This window comes from Sparassis crispa (assembly GCF_003851025.1).
Source record: "Sparassis crispa DNA, contig_000009F, whole genome shotgun sequence".
NCBI lineage: Eukaryota > Fungi > Basidiomycota > Agaricomycetes > Polyporales > Sparassidaceae > Sparassis > Sparassis crispa.
This window is the reverse complement of record NW_020939756.1, coordinates 1,444,391-1,466,267: the sequence shown is the minus strand read 5'-3', so window position 1 is coordinate 1,466,267 and position 21,877 is coordinate 1,444,391. Positions and strand designations below refer to the sequence as shown.

General features: G+C 51.2%; 4 protein-coding genes across 4 annotated transcripts; 1 reads left to right on the top strand and 3 right to left on the bottom strand.

The window, feature by feature from the left end:
• Nucleotides 1–4,842: 4,842 nt before the first annotated feature.
• Nucleotides 4,843–5,558, bottom strand: SCP_1004850 (hypothetical protein; the record flags this gene model as incomplete). The annotated part of the gene is made up of 2 exons (XM_027762350.1): nt 4,843–5,057; nt 5,330–5,558. The coding sequence occupies 2 exons, from the start codon at nt 5,556–5,558 to the stop codon at nt 4,843–4,845; spliced, it is 444 nt and encodes a 147-aa protein (XP_027618151.1).
• A 904-nt stretch (nt 5,559–6,462) lies between these two features.
• SCP_1004840 (hypothetical protein) lies at nt 6,463–6,870 on the top strand (the record flags this gene model as incomplete). Its single annotated transcript, XM_027762349.1, has 2 exons — nt 6,463–6,504; nt 6,553–6,870. 2 exons carry the CDS (start codon nt 6,463–6,465, stop codon nt 6,868–6,870), a joined length of 360 nt encoding a protein of 119 aa, XP_027618150.1.
• Nucleotides 6,871–11,011: 4,141 nt separating this feature from the next.
• Nucleotides 11,012–14,398, bottom strand: SCP_1004830 (Urea active transporter; the record flags this gene model as incomplete). The annotated part of the gene is made up of 26 exons (XM_027762348.1): nt 11,012–11,141; nt 11,198–11,270; nt 11,329–11,589; nt 11,651–11,755; nt 11,813–11,958; nt 12,013–12,026; nt 12,079–12,108; nt 12,157–12,265; nt 12,323–12,331; nt 12,380–12,433; nt 12,488–12,612; nt 12,667–12,750; nt 12,812–12,850; nt 12,906–12,919; nt 12,974–13,000; nt 13,056–13,210; nt 13,259–13,439; nt 13,506–13,596; nt 13,645–13,741; nt 13,799–13,814; nt 13,866–13,927; nt 13,980–14,002; nt 14,052–14,072; nt 14,132–14,226; nt 14,280–14,309; nt 14,359–14,398. 26 exons carry the CDS (start codon nt 14,396–14,398, stop codon nt 11,012–11,014), a joined length of 2,031 nt encoding a protein of 676 aa, XP_027618149.1.
• A 1,592-nt stretch (nt 14,399–15,990) lies between these two features.
• SCP_1004820 (Multifunctional cytochrome P450 monooxygenase af510) lies at nt 15,991–18,128 on the bottom strand (the record flags this gene model as incomplete). Its single annotated transcript, XM_027762347.1, has 13 exons — nt 15,991–16,081; nt 16,132–16,275; nt 16,332–16,460; nt 16,519–16,600; nt 16,656–16,678; nt 16,733–16,899; nt 16,954–16,967; nt 17,024–17,144; nt 17,197–17,312; nt 17,368–17,516; nt 17,569–17,757; nt 17,809–17,941; nt 17,990–18,128. 13 exons carry the CDS (start codon nt 18,126–18,128, stop codon nt 15,991–15,993), a joined length of 1,497 nt encoding a protein of 498 aa, XP_027618148.1.
• Between the last annotated feature and the right edge of the window lie 3,749 nt (nt 18,129–21,877).

The following is a 21,877-nucleotide window of genomic DNA, read 5'->3' as shown; positions in this document are numbered from 1 at the left end:
CAGATGAACCCCTAAGGTTTCATGAAGGCCCACATCTCATATTCCCCACGCATGGCGTCCTCATGTCAGATTTGCGAATTCCAGTGAGGCTGCCGGGAAAGCCGAAGCGCATCTTCAGATAGCCCACGATGAACGTGTTGCCCGGTCAGGTATCTGCATTCATCGATGTCGACATAGCCACCTTAGCCACCGAAATGACACTATCGTCACCCCCATTCAGAGTAGGAAATTTTGGAACAGACATACCGTATGCGTGGTGTAATCGTCTTTGATCAGCCGCTTCCCACTACGGGTCAATGGAGTCGCCCGCGGTGATATCCTGACTTCGAAATTGCGAAGACCGCCATCTGATCCACATGTTCCACTAATGCACGGACACTAAAGGGCCTATCATTTTGTGTTCACAAATTTGAGCGAGGTATTAGGTACATATAGAAAAGAGGAATGTCGGTCAAATCATCACCCATCCCTGCAGGATGGTGTCTCTCGTCGACTTCGCGTTCCGGAAGCTAGGCTTGCGTGCAACCACATGACAACGGGTTTTGATTACACGAAGCGTGCAGTCGCTAATAGGATCCCGATGAATGGCTGATGTGGATCGTGAGGCGCCGGTGTGACAAGTGCAGTGATAGCCCCATGCGCCGCGTGTCGCAAGGACTCACACGCGCCCACAGATGATGATGGGAGTTGGACCATGAATACAAGAACACGATGAAATTGCAATAACCCATGATACCTTGCAATACACGGTCTTATTCCGTAGGAGTGATTGTCTATGTCACCTCCATATAACGTGACGGTTCAGTACGGAATTTTGGGTGATGAGGAGCCTACAAAGAGCAGTCAGTAACGAATGACAGTGACAGGGCAGAAAGCGAACATCATACTATTCCAATCGTGACGATCAGCGTGTAAGCACCTCCCTGGGCCAGATATGCGACCCACGTTCACCTCGAGGAAGAGACAAGATTCGGTGCATACGGGCTTTGTAACGAGTTGGGCTCGGCTCCATCGGATGCAAGGAGAGCGGGTCATCTAAGTGGCAGGAACGCTCGTCACGAGAGCACTACGTGGGACAACGAGCGGATTAAGAAAGGGACAGTGTCTCCAAAACAGCGGAGCAGCCGTGCGGGCGATAGACGAAGTCACCCTCGAATACGATGGCCGGAGATTGGTCTCAGAGCTGGAAGGGCATGAACAGGCCACGTACTGAGTGGTTGTCTGCCGAGGCTATAGGCTGTAGCAGGCTCTGGGTATAGATGCAAACGGCACAGTAAGTTTGGGAGTCTTTCACGCTTAACATTTGCGTCCGGTGATACCAAATAACTCATAGTTACACAGACACCGCTGGTAAGACTTCACAACCGGGGTAAATGCAATATCCTAGGAGAAACGAAGCTGCTGGGCAGCCGAGGGGAGCAATGGTTCAAAAAACTATGTTCCGATCAAGCAATAGAAGACGCACCAATTGCACACTCTGGAGATCAACATTGTGCCTTGTTTGCTCAACCCTGATCTTGCACCAGACCGGAGAATGATGCGAAAGATTTAAATATTACGACCCCCTCCAACTCTATCTCGTGTTATGCGCATGGTGCGACGAGGCAGGAGGTTGGGCAGCATACCGAGACGGTGCATCACAGCGCGTGATAGTTGACGTAGGCCCGCAAGGGATAGCGGAGTGTGAGAGCAGCGGCAGAGGGCCAGGCCTATCCCTTCCCGTTCATGCAGGCGAAAAGATGGGTAGTCCAGAGCGCACATAATTTTCACTTCAAGGTCTCATTCCCTATCCAGTTCAACGCTCGAGCCCTCAAGTAGTCCGTCCTTCCACGGCAGCAGCAGTAGGCCTCTACCAGTGCGGAAAGCACGATCGTGATCTTAAGGCCAATAAGACTGGAGAGCACACTCTCGGTTCGGTTGGCACTTCTACACACGAGGTGCGACGGAGTCTCCTGTCGAGCAGTGATCGCACTAGTACTCCGCAAAGCGCTCCTCGTCTATTCTCTTATCGATCGCGGAAACGACGATATCCAGGACCCTGGATAATCCCCCCAAAGGTCGTCGCCAAAACCCCCCCAATTTACAAAAATCTGTCCGGCCCATTTTTGGCCGGTTTAGGGAGTTTTTTGTCCGGAAATAGCGACATCTTCGCTCTGGGGACGTCCATTTTTGGCAATTTGTGGCTATTTTTAGCCTTTTTCGGCTTTTTCCGGCGATTTTCCGGCGATTTTTGCCCCAGAACAGTTCCATGTCCGGATAGTACGACGGCTACATGGTCCTTAGGGGGTCCATTTGTCCGGACATGACGACGGCGTGAGGTCGATTTTCGCAAAAATCTGTCCGGATTTGGCGACGACCTTTGTGGGGATTATCCAGGGTCCTGGATATCCTCGGCGTCCAGTCGACTGGGCGTGATGCATTAACGCACCGCACGTGGAGGCCCACTGATCTCCTCGAGGCGACCCTAGATCAATCATCATGAGTCGCGAGTTGTGCCCTTAACGCGGTTATACCTATTGAGGACCAACGAAGTACGGAGGGCCGCCCTCGATGCCTCCAGAGTTAAGGCTGTTCGGGAATGAAAGTCTGAGTAGCATTGTGCAGCCCTCAGAACGTGTCATTCCAAGGCCTGCCCCGATGCGCTTGCTGGAGAGTCAGGCTGCAAGAGAGAACGGGGGCAAGAACGAAGAATGTCTGATCTATAGCTAACACTTCGTGACTGCAACTACAATCGCGAAGGCATTGAAAAGCGTTCGCAGCGAGTACTGGAGACGATGGGGAAAGACGAATGATTTCGAGCACGGCGTAAACAGTGCGCGGGGTTGATGCGACCCCGTCGAGAAGGGTTCCGGTATATTGGCCATACTCGCAAGTGTGCTGTCTAGCAGTGGGATGGAGGAAAAGCGTCAACGATGCCGGTAACAAGCCACGCGAAAAGGCATCAATACACCAGCGGATTCGGATGGCAGGAAGTAAGGAAGTACTAATTATAAGTTGAGATTAACAGCTTTCCAAATGGTAGACTCAAGCTATACGCACTTTTAAGCCAAGCTATGCCCTTTCTGACCAAACGCAGTACATAGTACTTGACATCGATCCGTGGAGCTGGAGTTTCGCTCTCCTGCCATTCGAGTTTCGGAGTCCATATTTGCAGACAGATTACGCGTTTTCCGGGTGGACACCTCTGCTATAACAGCGCCATGGAGGAGGTTCCGAAGATTGTAGAGAGTCTGGCGTAACGTCGAACGTTTGGATGCTGCAGGGACTTGGGTTGTGACGTCCTGTGTGCCCACAGTGCCGCGGCAGTGGGCACGAGTCTATCCCAATTTGGCGAATCGGTTGTCAGATACGGATATCCTCCTGAAATTGAGGCAACGAAGGTTCAACGTTCAATATTTAAATGCATGACTCGAGCTCGCGGATCCTCGCTATATGACGATACTCAAACTGCATTTTTAGATCTCGATTCATATCAGGACGTGGGCACAGATTCCTCCTCTTCTACGCACTTCACATCTGACCTACCCTCGCATCGTGACTGGTCAGCGCAAGCCCGTCATAGACTTTCCCGACCATGACCCTCAGCTAGGTCCTCGAAGAGTGAGTACCAGTTTGGTCAAATTCGTGTTATTCAGTCTTGTTCAGGCCACTCTCCCATCCACGAAATCCTACAACATTCGAATCAATGAGATATCTGGTGCCCGCACATGGTCGTGTGCATAACATGGAGGCGTTTTTGTGGGTAATCAGTTACATCTGTCTCACACGTAAGGGCCCAGGCGGAACGCGGAGAGACGAGCTGAAGGACGACACGCAGGTCCCGGAAGCTCAACAACGTCCTCTACTGTGTCGTCGATGGCGATAATTATGAAGTCCTGGTGCAGAACGAGGAGAAACTATTCTCAAAAGTGTAGGCGACTGCGAAAGTACATCGTCTCTCGGTTTCACCCCTACTTCGCGCCTTTGAAACCGTTCCTCCGGGAATGGTGGAAAATATTGTAGTCACGTACCGATTTCGCAGATTCGAAGCCATCCAAGACCGGTTCCTGGTGCTGAGGAAGCACATCGATGTGTTGAAGCGGAAGGCGGGCACTACACGTCAACGTGTTCATCCAGCGACTGTCAACGAGGACGAGTCCCCAAGCTGCGAAGAACTTCGTGGCCTCTTGGTGGGCGATGGCTCCCGTCACCGAAATCGTTAAAGGGCGGTCACATGGCAAGGCAACGTTAACTATGCCGAAGATACGAGACGTCGCCAGTCGTGAAGTGTCTCCGCTGCCCAAAACGGCGTTTGGCTTGATGAAAGATCTGTTCGTGCGTTGCTTGGACCACCTCGGATTATTTCCCATCTTCTAGGTCATTCACTGTCGTGACTTCCGGATTGTAGTCACGCACCATCAATGACTGTGAATGTTATTGATATCGGATGCGATGTAGATTCTCGTTGTCACGGTCCACAATTTCTGACATTTCATACGTCGCTGAGACACCGGTCTTCTCGCGGAAGGCCTAAACTCGACTCGCAAGATATGTACGGAAGCACATGATAGGAAGATTCTGGCTCGGGAGGGAATGAGTGCTATGCAACAAGCCAAAGGTGCATGAGCCTGAGGTGTCCGCGTGCACTGCTGCAACCATACAACGGCGAACCCTGCGTTGGAGATGGAGAGCAACGGGGGTACGGTAACATGAGCAAATCTCCATTATGCGGCAATGCGTGTTCCGACATCAATCGTCCATTCGAACAGTCATGGCACTCTGGAAACCTCTTCCAGAAATACACCGCATGCTCAAAATCGTAGCATCAAGGCATACTCACCTCTCCTTATCCAGGGCACGATGTCAAATTCCGAGGAAATGCACGAGCCAAGCAACATATGGTCGGCGCATGACATCTATCTCGTGAATAGCTGGAGCATATGTCCGTTCGATCCAATCAAGCGCAGCGATGTCCGACGGGGAAGTAATGTAGCGGAAGCTCATGGTTGTAGTCTTCGAGTGGTCGCTTGTGGCATTCACTAGCAAACCGGTGCTGAGGGGACAGTTGTAGTCGAGACCTGCAGACGAAATGATCGACGGGATGCAAAGCGACGGAACGTGCATGAGCGCCGCGGCCCGATACGCACAGGGGAAAGTGGAGGGTACCGGAACGCAAGCATAAGTGATTAAAGGAAGTATGAAAGAGGCAGGGAACAACGGCTCTTCGCTGTTGATACCGAGTGGACAGCTCGAGAAAGGACCGCTGCCGGAATTGCACGCAACGAGAGAGGGGAAACGTAGACCCATTGAAGTAGAAAATGACAGACAATATGGCGGTCTAGTCGCATACCTTCTATTTCCTGACGAGAAGGCGAGCGGACAGCACATAGTGCAGGCAGGGACTGGAGTTCCGTTGTGATGCTGTCTTCAACAAAGGAGACCATAGATGGAAACACGGACGGCGGGTACAATGAAGAATTAGAAGGCTGTACACTCAGCGATAAAATGGGAATGGCTCTTGCGTACCGTGCGCTGCTTCTTTCTCGTTCTCCGTTCTCGCCTTCGCAAACGTCCACCATGGTACGGCGCTCTACGGTGCCCTGCCGACACTGAGAACGTGTAACCCACAACCGCACAGGATGATATCTGCCTATCCAAGGCATTTCGTTTGCTAAGAAAGTGAGCTGCACGGCCTCTAGAGGCACACCACTTAGTCGGCGTCAAGCTTAAGTAGAGTGGCACACGGTCGGGGTGACTGACACGACGAATTGTATAGAGACAGCCAGAACGTTTAGCGGAGCAAGCTGGGCATGGAGACACAGCTTAAATATCGCACAATTGGCTCTAGGCAGTACTTGCTAGAGGTGGTGTAAGTACGTCGAGAATAATAGGCTAAGGACCAAATGGGTGACAACTGCTCACTAATCTGCTACCCGATCTAGATCTGGGGAACACGAAGCTATCACCGGAGACGGGGACTAATATCTAAGTTCCTTACATTGTGGGAACATCCGGCCTAACATTGTACATGTATGATGGCCCGTATGTAGCTCCGACGGTCGAAAATATGTTTACAATGTAAGGCCTGATGTCTGGGCATGCGATACCCAAATCACACATTGATAATGTGTGATATTGCGACATATACAATGTTCGCAAATGGCTATGTTACCATATAACATTTGTCCGAAAATTTTAGGTCTCGTTTGGCATGTCTGGCGGGAAGAAATTCTGATCGACATTATGCCTTTCAGGGCAGACAACAGATTAAATATCGAACTAGTATAAGGGCAACACAAAGTTACAATGTATGATCATTTGACATTTGACATTAGAGTCTATATATGAGGTGAGATGTCAGGGCCTCACACCCTCGACCTAATATTCAAACTGTAAGGAGGTCGGACACCCATAGCACCACTAAGCGGCGTACGACGATGCTTCCAAGTACTGAACTTTTCTCAGTGAACTAGAAACCCAATAATGGGAGTCTTTCATACTTCTTTTGTGTTGGAAACATCTGAGGTATGTCCCACCACCTGCGACGTTATCGATGCTCAAAACTCGATATAGCATCATGTGTTACCCTGGGATCTCTTACTCACAGAGTCCGAGGTGGAATGGACCTCGATACAGCCATCGGTGACAATATCAAGGCCGGGAGAGCAGCGCCCCTCACGCTCTGAGACGCAAACGGAGGAAGAGGTGGAGATGGAGCTTGCCCTCAAGCATCCTGACCGACGGAATCCCGACATCGGGCGAGTGGTGCGTGTCATCAAAGGCCCTTTGAAGGGATTTGTGGGCACATTGCGAAATGTCATGTACCACGGCGATTATGAGGTTGAGCTTGAAGCCAAGCTTTTAACCTCAAGGGGCATCCTCTTGTTCTGAAAGCCCGAGATCGCATTCCGGTCAGAAGAAAGGTAAGATTCATTACTTGTAGTTCTGGTCATATCTAACTGCCTCATTGAAGGGACAACATCGACACGGCGGAGCGTGGTCCGCTCCCTGAGCGGCCTCAGACCCCATTGGGCCACGAATTAGAACCCGCGTCACACGACACAGATTCGGCGTGGGCGTATTCGGTGGAACTTGATGGTGCATAACTGCGCCGCCACTACCGAGTGTCCGCTGAATCCACATTAGGACCCGATGGATCGATGTCTTCAGTCGAATCTAATGGTGCGTAGCCTCATCATCAACACAAAATGTCCGCTGAATTCACATCAGGACCCAATGGATGGATGCTGAATGCGGCTGTGGCACCTGCATTCCATACTTATCGCTTCAAGTTCATGTGCACAGCCGGTCAACTCCGAGACAAGCTGATGACCACGGTGAAGGGAGCCTCCCCAGTGGACGGCAAGGTGCGATGCGAATACCGGACGCGAAAGCTGGAATATGCCGATGTCTCTCTCTAAGACCTCGCCATATTGCGACCAGGCCCTGGCGATTATGCGATCGTGTGTAAGCGTGCGGCAAAACGATGTGGGGCATGGCAGACCCGCTTGTTCTAGTACTGGAAGAAGGCGGCAGGACGCTTAGGGTGGATAGGGATGACTTGGCCCAGCTTGTGTGCAAATAAGTGGTTTCCTCGTAATTTTATATGCTGTTCCTGTCCCTTGCCCCTTGTCGTTGCATCCTGCGCTGTTTGTCGATGTCCTGTCATTTGCCGCTTTCTCATTATATACAGTTAATGTACTTCCTTTGATCGAACTTGTGCTTATGCTTGTGCGATCTCCCACGACCAGTTGAAAAGCCGCTGAGCGGTACACTTGGCGATCCAATGACCACTAAGCAGCCATCAAGTGTGCCACTCGTCAAGCCGCTTAGCGGCGCTATGGGTGTCCGACCTCCTTACAGTTTGAATATTAGGTCGAGGGTGTGAGGCCCTGACATCTCACCTCATATATAGACTCTAATGTCAAATGTCAAATGATCATACATTGTAACTTTGTGTTGCCCTTATACTAGTTCGATATTTAATCTGTTGTCTGCCCTGAAAGGCATAATGTCGATCAGAATTTCTTCCCGCCGGACATGCCGAACGAGACCTAAAATTTTCGGACAAATGTTATATGGTAACATAGCCATTTGCAAACATTGTATATGTCGCAATATCACACATTATCAATGTGTGATTTGGGTATCACATGCCCAGATATCAGGCCTTACATTATAAACATATTTTCGACCGTCGGAGCTACATACGGGCCATCATACATGTACAATGTTAGGCCGGATGTTCCCACAATGTAAGGAACTTAGATATTAGTCCCCGTCTCCGGTGTATCAAACATCTTGTGACTTGTCGGGGAATAATCTTGGAAAATACCACTTAGACGACCAGCTGAGGTCTGAGGACGCAGGCTTCCACTGTTCATTCGAGGGTCTGTCAATTCGCAGCATGACCGACCCCTCCGCTCGCCATCCACCAAGCTCGACACCTCCATTGCTCGCGACCCGTCTTCCCTTGCCTACGTGGGCGCCGCTCGACCTGGTGACCGGGCCTCGACGTTCCGTCCGGGAAATCGTTCGCCATTGGCCGCCATCGACTCGTGTGCAGGAGCCGGGTTTACGTGCGCCGAGGTGCGTTCGTCGTCTATTCTGAGACCATTCTCCCAAGGTCTTGACCTTGGAGCTGGGCCCCGCGTGCTCATCGTTGCCATGTTTCATCTTCCTTTCAGCTCCCCGTGCCGCCGTCCGATGCTGGGCAGTATAGCGTCGAGCAAAGGACTTTCGTGCGTTGCTTGATTCCACCATGGGAGGGCGGCTCGTCCACAAGGACGGAGCGCGCTGCGCTGGCAAGGACCTCGACAGGCGTGGTAAGAAACGAGATAACTGCCGCAAGTCAGCAAAAAAAGGTAAACACCGTCCGCGAGTCTTGAGTCCGGTGCGCCGTCTCGTCGTATTCTCAAGCCTGCGCTTTAAACGTTGAACCCCTCTGCGAAACATGCGCAGAAAGAAGTAGCCGGACGGGAAGAAGATCCGCTGGCCTTCCGGGGGACGACGGTGTGCATTCTATACACGCTCCCCCTCCCGCCGCAAACTCATCCCGGGACCTTGCAGCGCCTCTGATTCGTGCGCCTCCCGAACGAAGAGGGTGGACGGCGAATCTAAGTGGGATACCGGAAGGGGTGCTATGAACATTGGAAGGTATCTTGAATCCTTTTCCACAGCTCATGTTCCTGCACGCGCTCCTGAGGCCTGGCGCGACGTGGACGGCGTTTACTGAACACTAGCGTACCATGGCGTACCTTGTGAGTTGCGTTCCGGAGGAGAAGCAGGGCATTCCAATTTACTGATCCCAGTCTTCACAGTACCTCCGCGCATGAGCCTCGACACAACTTAGCTCGCATCCATCAATATTGCGTCCGAGGACGAATTGTGGTGGGAGGGTCGAAGTATGTCTAGCAACCCCATCAATTCGAAGCCACTCCAGCAAGTACGCATATGGAACTATGGAGCTTCAAAGTGCCCGACAGAGGGTAAATGTGGAGGGAATGCACAATGCACAATGAGTACTACAATGTGATGCGAGACAATCACAATTTGGACGCATCCAGTATGCGGCCATGAGGCTTCCGGAAACATTGCTATGTCAGGGAGGTTGCCGGTGAATCCTCAGAATCATATAATTACAACGAAAGCTGGGCCGGCAGCGAGAAACCTAATACATGGCCGCCGACGCGCTGTTGGAGGCGTGGCTGACGCGGTCACGTGATCGCGTTTCCCGCCGGATGCTCATCGCCGCTTCGCTATGTACCGGACTTTGAGATGAATATGTGCAATTCTTTCTCCGACATCGCAGGCAGCCTGGAAGGGCATCACACTGCCAGGCTGCCGCGTTGTAGAGACCTGTAGCCAGAGTGAATGAGTATAGTAGCCTATGTGTCCCGCTGTAAGAAGCCGACAACCCCCGCTTTCCCTTTCCTTTTCTTTTCCTTTCTCTCCTATGCCTCTCTCTGCTCGTTATAAATTACTCATTATGGGCCATGATACATGTGTTACGTCACGACACCGAGGATCACCTCAACCCCTCCCCACACCCCGCGCGATACAATCTACACATTAGTTTTATCTACTATTTCCCTCTCGAGATACACATGCCATACCCCGACCCCACCTGGACGTTCTCCTAGTCATACAGTATTGACCGGAGAACACCGCGTCTTAGCACGTGCTTGCTTGTAGCGGTATATAAATGCTGAATTCATCATCATATGTGTCCCGCTGTGAAGGTGAGCCGTGCTCGGACCACCACTTATACTGAAACGGCATACGTTCCAGGTGTAGAGACGTTTTTCGAAGGACGAGTGTTCAAAGCGCCTCCATGGCGAGCATCGACCAGATGCACGACCAACGCCGCGACTGAGTACGGGGCGCGTGGATGTGCCGTGTCTGCCGCAGAACTTCCCCTTCCTACTTGGTTCGTCCATGGCCTTGCACTTAAGGTGAGATGTGCCCCGTTCCCCCGTCTCGCTATGACGCAGACTGCCTTGTGCGAAAACGTTACGTATCAAAGACTCCACGAACCCGCGTGCTTTGTTCCGACGCCCACGGCCCCAAAAAGCCATTTGCCTTCCCTCCATATGAGGGATATCTGAAGGGTAAACAAACAGAACGTTCTGTCGGTGACCTGGTACACTCTATCCGGCCATGCACGTAGAGTGAGTAAGGCCGAGAAGCGCACCCAGTGAGCACTGTTTCTCTCGACGTTATAGACATAGACGCGGACTACGTTCCCCAAAAAAGACAGGTGTCAGAAATGGCAAGTATCGTGAGGGCAGCACTTACGTTATTGGGTCCGCGACGTGTGAGTGTAGTCTCAGCTCCCCATGAACGACCTCAGGTACGCACGCACGTCTCGAGCACCATGGTCACAAAAATCCATGTGCTTTCTTTCTAGAAAGAAAAGTAAACGCACCCTTCTGACGGTGACCTGGCGATAACGCGTACACAGAAAAGGGTCGAACTCTAAATTCTATCGTCACCGCGCCCGAATAGGTCGTACACTTCACCTTCACCATTTCTAGACGTCGCGTTTCGTCGGCCTCCTTAGCAACATCCTGGACACCCCGCTCAGGATGACCGCGATCTCGGCTCTCGATTCCCAGATAGGGAGGATGATGCAAAAGATCCCGCTCATCGCGACCCAGATGCTGACACGGACAACGGGGTCGGTACAGGATGAACGATCAGAGCGGAACCCGCTTACATCGTGCAGGCGACCCAAAACCGATAGAACGGCTTGCTGAAGACGTAGTGCGAGAAAAACATCGGGAGCGGCACTGAACACATAATCAGCCACAATCCCCGACGTCCGAAGACTATGCCGAGAAGGAATACCGATGATAGCGACGATCAAGGTGAGCGCGAGGGAGTACCACGCCGCCCTTCGGAAGGCGCGTTTGAGCTCTGCCTGGCTGACGACCTCTTTCCCTCCATCTGGGTCGCCGGATCTCACCACACGCACGTCATCCACGACGTCCGCGTCTGCATCCTTCTTCTCGTCCCCTGGTGGGGAGGTGCCGTCGTGGACAGGCTCCGCCTCCATGTCGTCGTAGGTCCTGATAGCCCGAGTCCCAGCAAAGTCGTAGTTCGCCGGCTCTGTCAGCATGCATCAATTGCCCCTTTCATATGAGACGCAGGTCTGCTGCCGGACACGCACTCGCAAGCGACACGAACACCGTGATGAGTCCCGAAAACAGGAGGCCCGTCAGCCCGCTGCACACAGCGGAGTACGGCTCGGCTAGGTTGGACACATTGATAGCCCCTGGGGTGATAGTCAGAAGAAGACAACGCCCGAGCAGCAACGCCTGCAGATGCATACCGAAGATCTTCCAGCAGCCGATCATCCACGCGAGCATCCCGAGGACGGCGCCGATGACGGACCCGCACAACACGCCGGCGCGCGAGAGCTTCGACCAGGTTACTGTCAGCGCGATCGGGATGACGGCAGGACTGAGGACGACGCCTCTGTTCACAACGCCGGGGTCAGAAGACTCAATTGATCGGAAAGGGTGAGCTCACTGTACATAGAAAAGCTGCCACATAGACGTTCAGCGACGGTGAACGGAAGGAGTGGTGAGAACTCACCCAGCCGAGGTTAATATTCGCAGCGTTGAGCTACAACACGGTCAATAGCTGAATGTGGAGAGATGGATGGCGACGCACGATGGTTGCCCAAGCACCGGCCCAGATGGCCCAGACGCAGATGAAATAGTGGGAGACACGAACGATCTCCGCGCTGGTTGCACGAGGGCGGTAGTAGGTCCGGTACAAGCTACGAAAGGAGCCCATCAGTCGCTTTAGACGGAACATCCGACCCGGTAGAACTGACTCATAGGTACTGCAAAACCAGTCAGCTCGTGGTCCAGTACGTCTGGAACTCACTCACAAGAGACTCGATACTCCGATGAGCTCTGCACTGACCGCAGAGGTAACGGCCATACTGCATGAGCACTCATGAGATACGTGAATCGATGCATCGAGTAGATGCACTTACAAGACGACGAGCAAAATGGCCACGGCACCGCCCTTGCCCATGACGACGGCAGCCGCAGCGGGCGCAGCGAGACCTGCACCTGCCTGGCCAGCTGATAGCGGGTTTGGGTACGTCGGGAATTTTGGCTAAAATCGTTATCAAGAAAAGAACATGAATGCATCGGGAAATTGCTTGTTCACGTTATTGAGGAGAGCACGCGCGGCCAGTCCAAGGCAGGATGCGAATGCCCAGGGAACCGCGAACCACGAGAGGCCGCCAAGCATCTATTGAAGGGCAAACGGAGATCACCAACCAAGTCGCACAGTCATTCTGAAGATGCCTCACGTAGGCTTTAGTTGTAGATTGAGGAGCGCTTGCGATCGCCTGAAATACAGTCAATTTAGACAGGTTCCACAGGCACTTTTTCATGGACTCGTACACGCTGCCAGTAACCTGCGTGACATGTGAGCATCATAGATATAGATATTAGCTCGTAATCTACTTCACCTTGGTCACAGAACACCCCGGCGAATCCTTGAGGAAGTTAGCATTCCAGAATGAACTAACCAAGTGGCGGCAATACACTTACCGGATAGAATAGTTGCTGCCCCAAATACCAGTCCTTGGTTCGACTTCATCGTGAGATAACTGCCGTCCTGGTTACCTTCCACAGGTGCATCAATACCAGCTTGTACCAGCAGGTCATACAGGGAGCCGACGCTTCCAGTTGCAGGAGAGGTTCCACTTAGAATTGCGTCAGCGGTGGGAACCAGCCGAAGAGGTATTCCGTACTAAACGTGGCCCACGAAGATGTAAATTGCGATGAATAGGACCAATGTATGTGCCCAGTCGCAGATGAAGGTAGCGCGAAGGCCCCCAAAGATAACATATACTGCAATTCCCACTGGAAGGAGGAAACACGCGGCGATGATATTCATGCCGGTGAGCGCGTTCACGGTTGCAGCGCCTCCCACTAGCATTTAAGTTAGAAAAATTAATTAGTCAGGAAACTCCCGCAAAACATAAAAAGTCAACGGACGAAGAAGAGATCCGCAAACAACCAAGATACACAAGAACGCGTAAAATGTGAACAGGAGATGGACAGCCGTTCCGAATCGTGTTTTCGCAATCTGCAACAACATCAGTCTATGATGGAGTGCTTACTATGAAGGACCAACTTCAAGGAAAGTGTGAGCTCCATTCGCATTCATTTTGACCTTGGCAGCGACCATTGCGAAGAAAGCGAGTTGAATCGTGCCACCTACGCCATACCACCTGAAGCGAGATCTTGAGGGATAAGTGTTGAAAGTGAGCGTTTTAGACAACGCATACCATGGTCCGCTAACTCCTAAACTCCATTATCAGCATAGACAGAAGGATACCATGCATTGACACAGACCGAACGTATAGGCTGCAGTGCTCGACTGCAACAAAGTTGCACTCCACGTCCACGCACTTACACTGTGAGGGGGAAATTGATGCGTTATGGCTCCATGCTTAACGACCAACGTACATGCCACAGCATACAAGACCAGGCTGTTCGGGAGAATCAGAAGGCGATTATCAATGGTGAGATTGGTCTAACTTTGACGCTTCTTGAGGCACTCTTCAAGAAGCATCAGTTTATTGGCTTAGATTGGCAATTGTGCACGCGACGAGACTTACGCTAAATTCTTCGGACGATGTGGGTGAGAAGTGGGAAAACTTCGCTTGCAGCGTTGTCAATACCAGCATCAGCGCGGCGAAAAAGAAGCCGACACCTTTGGACGGGTTGTGGGCGATTCGGTCAAATCCTCAAATAAGACATACTCACCGACAACAACACCATATCCGACGCTCACATCTGGGAAACGCTTAACCTCAAGTCACATAATGAAGATAAATTGGCTCACCGAGTAATGGTTTAAACTCGGAAACGCCGACCTCAGACATTGGGTGATGTACTGGTTGAAGTGAGTGATAAGTATCAACTGCAGCAAGCACTCGATTTAAGGTCTTCTAGAGCTGGGCAGCGTGATACTTGGCAAGATAAGGGGCCCGCGACCGAGTGCAACACCTTCATATTTAAAAGTCGTCTTTCTGCGTAGAAGCATGGTGAGAAAAAGAAGCACTGATAAGATACAGCAGCTTCCCCGCTGTTTTTCCAGTTTGACACGATAATCCAAACGTTCTCAGTATCCGTGTAGATATGGTCAGAGGAGAAAGGCTGAGTGCACTATCTCACTAATTCCACGTCGAAAATCAGAAGATTGGAAGAAAACGCAAGGAGTCATGAGATGCCTTGCAGGGATTCCGTGGTCCGAGACTGTCAATTGATAAGGTTTAGATGTACAGCTTAGAATAGCCACATACGCGATGATTGTTCGCAAGGTGGGCTCGAGTCTCGCAAACTGGCAGTCTCGAGCCTCGAGACTGTCAGCTTATGCAATTCTAGATAAAGGATCAGTAAGTACAGTACTTGCAGTGCCTCAACAGCGACACGCACTGCATACAACAGATGTGCTTTGAAAGTCAAGCGAAACGTTGCAATGTGGCTGAAGGACGGATGATCTACATAGTATGATCACAGCCAAATAATCGATCGGCGGGAAAAAAAGAATTGTGTGTAGAAATCGTACCGCAGGGCCAGCAATGGCTGCTATCCAATGAAAATTCTACCCATTGGTAAGTGAGAATAGTTTGGAAGGGTGGTTTGTGCGTACCACCTACATCAATTCTTGATCCGAGTCAGATGCCATAGTGGTATAACGCCATGACAAATCGTGGACAACCATGGGGGTGTTCTTGGTGGGCAAGCTTATGGTGCAGGAGTATGTGCAACGCAAAAAAGGGAAATGAAAGACAATTAGTGTCATGGTAAGCAGCATGGATTTCCCGTTGGTCAGGTACTGACACATACGTACTCGCCAGTGAGTCGTCAGACATTGGGCACACATAAAACTCACATACGTCGACAGGAAAATGCGAGTGAAGCCTTTCACGAGTCCAGAAATTTTGACTTGGGTATGAGAAACTTACCTCGCAGACTCCTCAGTCTTGCACCCCGTAACAACGAAATCTCAAGTGAAACATTATTCGCGAGGTATTAGGGACCACAGATTTGTTTGCTGAACGAGTAACCAGCGTCGCAGTCAAACCGAGTGCGCGTCAATCATAACAATGCAGGGTCGTACGAGTCAGGCACTTGGGCCACAGGAGGTAGGAAATGCGATAAATCAACATTATTCATGGCCAGTCAGTTCGTTCCTTGAAGGAAACTTTAATCAGATGCTGAGGATAACCTGCGCATAGGCGGACAACAGTGCGTTTCTGAGAATTTCTGTGACCCACTACCACGTGAGTTTTACACGCGACGCGTCACGTCACGTCACTTAACGCGGTATATAAATACGGAATTCATCATCATCAACATCACAACGCGTCTCTAATTACGCTACCACTTCGATGTACTGCCCCAACGAAATCTTGTTGCTGAGATATTACTTCATAGATAAATCGTCGCACGGTGTAGTCCGTCCACATCACTAGGTTGCCATGCCAGCACGCATCTGATTCACCAGGTCGACTACTTTCCTCGAGCGGGGTCGTATCGCGCATTTGAACGACGTAGGGTGACTACGCCAGCATCAGCGATGCAATGCATACTGGGGGACTGGACCGCATACCTAACGAATCCAGGATCGAATGAAGCTTCAGGCGTGATATTGCGGCCTGTGACGTCCACGGTCTTGCCGATGTCCAGAGTCGCGATCATGTTCGCCATTGCAATCCATAAGCTCTGGTCGGCAAATTTTTGACCCGGACACCTCCTATAAGCCGTAACAAACCGTAAGCAAGCCGCAGAGCATGGAACGCAAATACGAACCGCCGACCAAACCCGAACACGAACTTGCGCGGATCACGCTGTTCCGCCGTTTGGCCGTCCATCTCCTCGAAACGTTCCGGTCGGAAAGCGTCTGGATCAGGATAGTTCTCCTTGTCTTTCGTCATCGACCTTGCAGAGAATTCACATGGATACCGCAGTCATGAACGATGGAATTTCATGGACGAACCAGATATTTGGGATGACCATGGTTCCCCCTGGAATGTCATATCCACGATATTCGTCGTCTACCATAACTTTGTGCGGGATTCCTGGACACAAGAACAGGCTTAGTGGAGCATTTATATGAATATGGTGCGCTCATACCCAAAGGGACAGGGCAATTCCATCTTCAACCCAGGTGATCAATTCTGATACGCATTTCATGACGAAGGCGAACACACCGTAGTACCTCACTCAAGACGCACTCCAAATACGGCAGCGATTCCCGGTCCTCGAAGTCTGGAAGATTGCCTTTTTTGATTACTCGATCCATCTCATCTTGGGCCTTTTTGTATACGTCTGGATACAACACCATGGTCAAGATGAACGTCGCAAGGACACCTATGGTCTGTAACATTCGCAATGGTCAAAGAGACGAGGTCGAGAATCGGGAGACAATTACAGTGTCGCTTCCAGCTAATTCAAGTAAACTTAAGACTTCCACTTTTCACAGAGAAGGGATTAAAACACACCTCCATACAAGGCACCGGCTGCGCCTTTGATGTCAGCTTCATCCTGCGGGGACGTCCCTCCGCTGTTCTGAGTTTGCTCGAGAAGAACTGAAGTGAACGAAGGAAACGCAGTGCCCGCTGCCTATCGAGCATCATAAGGTACTAAACGCTACACGACAAAACGCGATACGTACCATAGCGCTCTTCACCATGTCGTACGGGGTGTCGAGCAACCTCCTTACAAGCACGCTGATTCGAGCTGCGTCTTTCTTGAACTTGCCGCCGGGCATCCATGCCGGGATGTATCTTACTGAACGGTGTCGTCATCAGCTGTTTATAACGAGCTCGAAATATATAGAGCTTACACCATGGAAAGAAGTCCACCAGCATTGAACCCGGGGTCCCGGCTTCGACTGTCTCGGTAGTTGCCCTGTCCGCGATCTGAATGTACGTGTCGTCCAATGACCTGACAGTGTGTCCATAGGCAATTTCCATGATCAATGCCGCCGCAAATCTAGATAGAGCTAAGGGCTCTCGAACACGCGGAGATGAACAACAGGACCGGCCTTTTTATGTGCGACATGAAAGACTCCGGCGTTTCGAACAGCCCGGAGAGAAGTATGTAGGACTCCCGCTTCTGCAGCGAACGATAGCTCATAAGTGAGCTTTTGTCTTCAAGCGTGTCACGCATCCATTTCCGTTGCCTTCGAAATCGTTCCCCGTAGGTCATGTGCGTCACGACATCCCAACCCATCCTATTCATGTAAGTCGGCACGCGGATCGAGGACCCAGAGAAATTCACATACAGTTCCTCCAAGAGAATGAAGCGTGGTCGATGCGAGTACTTTGCACTTTTCTTGTCCAGCAGGTCCTGTGCTGCCTGCAATGAATTCAAAACAAGGGCTGGAGTTTGGAACAGCCGGGTAAAGACGAGGTCACCTGGCAATCCAGTCAGTACATGCAAACGATGCAGCGCTCGACTGGCACCATATTGTGTTCCCCAGGCGGCAAATGTTCTCTCCTGATGCAGGGAAGGCAGTTCATGGACATTGCCTAGGATTGGTACTGGCTTTGGACCCGGCGGAAGACGAAGGCCACGCCCATTCTTTATGCGAATGGAGTACATGAAGCAGCATACCACCAGGAGTACAAACAGGAGTAATATGGCAGCACTGACAGATGAGATGCCTTGGACGAGGAAATCCATCAAGGTTCTGAGCTGGTGGACAGCGAAGCCGTGGTACAAGGAATCTGTCCGTCAGTAAACCATCTTTATACGAAGATGGCCCGTCGATGAGGCGCCCGAATCTGATCAAGAGCAAGCCAGCGGCATGGCGGCGATGCGTGCGTCCAAGAGTTTGGACGTAAATTCTGAAGGGGCGCTCCTGAAAGCCCGATGGACTTCCCTGTCCAATAGATTGCTATTGTCACGTAGTTTGAACAGACAATACTGTGAGACCAAAGTGGCAAAGCGGAGTTCCGTGGCAGGCGCGAAAGGCCCAACCTAAAGGTTCAAGTTTGATCATACTTGGACACCTGCAGATGGCAGCTGCATATAGGTAGTGGATCGTCCACCAATCGCCGAATTTGTAGCGCAAGGATCCACACAACGATTGGAACTAGCGATGAGCTGACTAGAGAGGAAAGATAGCTTAGGTTATACAGGAGCATGTCAGTCATTGGTGCGTTCACGCAGAGCCTCATGCATTAATGGCAGCAGGCCTGCGTGCGTCTTCTGTCTGACCTCAATTCCAAGTCGGGTCAATCGGGCGGAGTTAGGGTCAATCGGGTTCACGTTTCATCGATTAGCCGAGCGCTAAGTTTAACCCTGTGGACCTCGCAAACTTTGCTTGAACGGCACACCCCCTTGCAGTTGCAGTTGTCTTAATTCAACTTCTGGCAGTGCAGTCTACCTCGCATCCACCTGTTTCCGAAAGGCCGCGCGCGTCCCTACTCACTGCTCAGAGCTCCCGACGCAAGGTCACATCCGCTACAATCGCAACCGCAACACCTGCAAGCGCAGACATGCGCTCTACAATGCAGCAGCTTACGTGACTCTCGACGTGCGTTCTCATCCCGGCATTATAATTCTGATTGTCAGCGGCACGATATGAACACCGAGGTGTGTTCGGCGTCTCCACGCGTCGTTGAACAGTCTTGATCCTATTGGCTTTGTCTCTTAGAGTATGAAATCTGAATTAAGGGCGTACTCCTGCATGCAAGAGCGTACATCGATTGGAATGTAGACTCAGGACAGGCCGATTTCTTGTATGAGGGCTCGGCTCCGTTTCAGATACACGAGGCTTAAGCGCCGCCATGGTAATTATATTGTCGGCGTCTGAGCGTCGAGTTTCGAATTGTCGAACATGTGGCCATCGATATTGAGACATTTCTGCCGAACTTTGTTGACAGCACAAAGTATTTTGTATATGTGTACGTTCCGGATCTGCTTCCCCGCTTAGTGGATCCATCTTCCTGACCACCGAATCCACTTCGAAGCTCCCGCCGAAGGGCCTCAGAACGCCGGCACATCTTTGCCACCGTCCGCCAGCGGCGTCGAGTAGCTGCAGAATGTCATTCAATCAAGAGAAAGTAATGAAACTTTCTTCGACATCGTGGTTATTGTCTTCCAACTCTTCGGAATGGGTATCTTACTCTCAGGATTTACCAGGCAACATGCCGTGATGCTGAGGGGTTTGGTTCGATGCCCTCAAGTTGAACGGAAGGTGTCCTCATGCGCGTCTCGACATTAGGCCCAGAAGTCGATCGGGTGCCCGATGGGCTGCAACCGGGATGTTGTCAGATGTTCCTGGCCATCGGGGAACGCAGATGCCGATTAACTTGGCGATTGATGATGGCGAGACGATGTGATAGCACTAACGAAGTAAGAGTAAGTGCAATAGACGACTGAGATGTCTCGTGTTCCCGGTGAAAACGGCTGAGGTTTCTGCTTTCAGATGTCATCCTCCATACTTTAGTAGTGACGCTCATACCCTTCAACCCTGTTTTACGACGGCGTCTTGCCACACATTTACATGTGCGCAGCACCATTAGTTGAATGTCGAACCAATTTCCACCATGGCCATGACGTCCTCTCCGTTCGGAAAGACAATGCGGCAGTCTGAATAAGCTTGACTTGTGCGGTCTGCGCTATCCTGTTCCCATGAAACAGGAGCGCTTTACGTGTACAGTGGCGTGGGTCAGTCTTCGTCTCCATATTTTACGAATACTTTGCTGACTATTTCCGCAACTGTAAGTGGCAGTTCCGAACAGCACGGGTGCACACAGCAGGCCTAGGACGCGTAAGTTCATATTCCGCATGGCGTCACTGATACAGAAACCGTGCGCAATCCTCTACTCCAACTCCTCTTATCCAGCAATTCGTGGGTATTCTGCCTTAAACTGAAGATGCGAATATCCTCAGCCTTTCTAATACGAAGTCTTGTGGGTTAAAAGTTGATGCGTCTCGCTTCAGCCAAGCTGTGAAGAAGCCTTTCTCTCGGAAAGCTTGGGCGACAGTTTTCCTGCAGAAACGCCACCCGCTTTGCCAACTGGAATGGAGCTGCCGCACATTCGACATCATAGCCCTATCAGCAAGTTGATGCGAGACTGTCTTCTCTGATGAACTTCATCCTGCTTGCTTTATTCCGCCACTACCGACCTACATAGAAAGCGGACAGGTACGACTGCTTACGCATCAAGTCAACTCATTAATTCGGCACACCCCTCCGCCTCCTGTCTCCACCTCTCATTCTGTTCCAGGTATATTATTGTCCTCGTCTGACGTTACTTTCTCACCTATTGATCCCCATTGACGTTTCTCGTTCGAATCTTCCTAGCAACACTGCTTCTGTGCTATAAATCAACCAAGGTACAAACAGTTTATGGCCAGCTATGTCTTCAATGGTCATTTCCCATTACATTACTTATCTCCAAGCGAGATAACGCTATTGCTATACCGCCGCTCCGTTTTCTTCGATGCTCAGCTGTTATCACGAGAAGGTCCACTTTACGTGAGGCTTCTGACTCCACCGGATGGTCTCACTGGCTATTGTGGCTTTGCGTTCGCTGTTGTACCTTTTCTTTGTCTCTTGTTGAATGCCGTGCTTTCATTCCGATGAGCCGTAGCGCTGAGCATTCTGTTGTCTCCTGACTGTCTAACTGTGGGACACTAATCCTCGAGCGTCTTCGCAATGATTCCTCTATCGTGGACCAGTCGGTCTGGAGAACTGCCACACGAACTCGCTCGAAGCGCTCGAAGGACTTCCATTCGACGGCGGTGGTATGTGACGCCCCGATCTCTGCATGGTGTTTCCAACATGCACCCCCTGGATGCCACTGAGCGGAACCGCAGGTTCTCTTTCTCAAACACCTTAGACATGATTTGACGAGGTTTGGGATGAGCGACGACAGCCCAAGAAAGTGGTACTTCCTTGACGCGAGCACACCATGTCCCGCATCGTGCCTCGTACATCGCCACTGGATGTTCGTCCCTTGCTAGTGCTCGAGCATGCATGCTCAGTGCGGACGGATCACGGATCTCCACGGGGCAAAGTAACGTCTCCTCCCAAAGGGTATGTCCACCCACATCCATTACCTTTCTGTGTTGTTGAGGCGAGCACAGGGTTTGTCGTTGCAGTCGTGGGACTCGTGCCCTCGGATTCACCCCCAACTCAATACATCCCTTGACGAGTTATATCCTCTTCGGTATAGTCACATGGTTTACTCTCAAGTCAATGCGTCCCTTGACGAGTCATCACAAGAAGCATAGCCCAGTATTTTTCGCGGAAAACCCGCTAGAAAGGGTTAAGGTAAAACACACAGAAAAACTGTGATTCTCAGCTGATTGGACCATCACGGTATTTCCCACGAAAA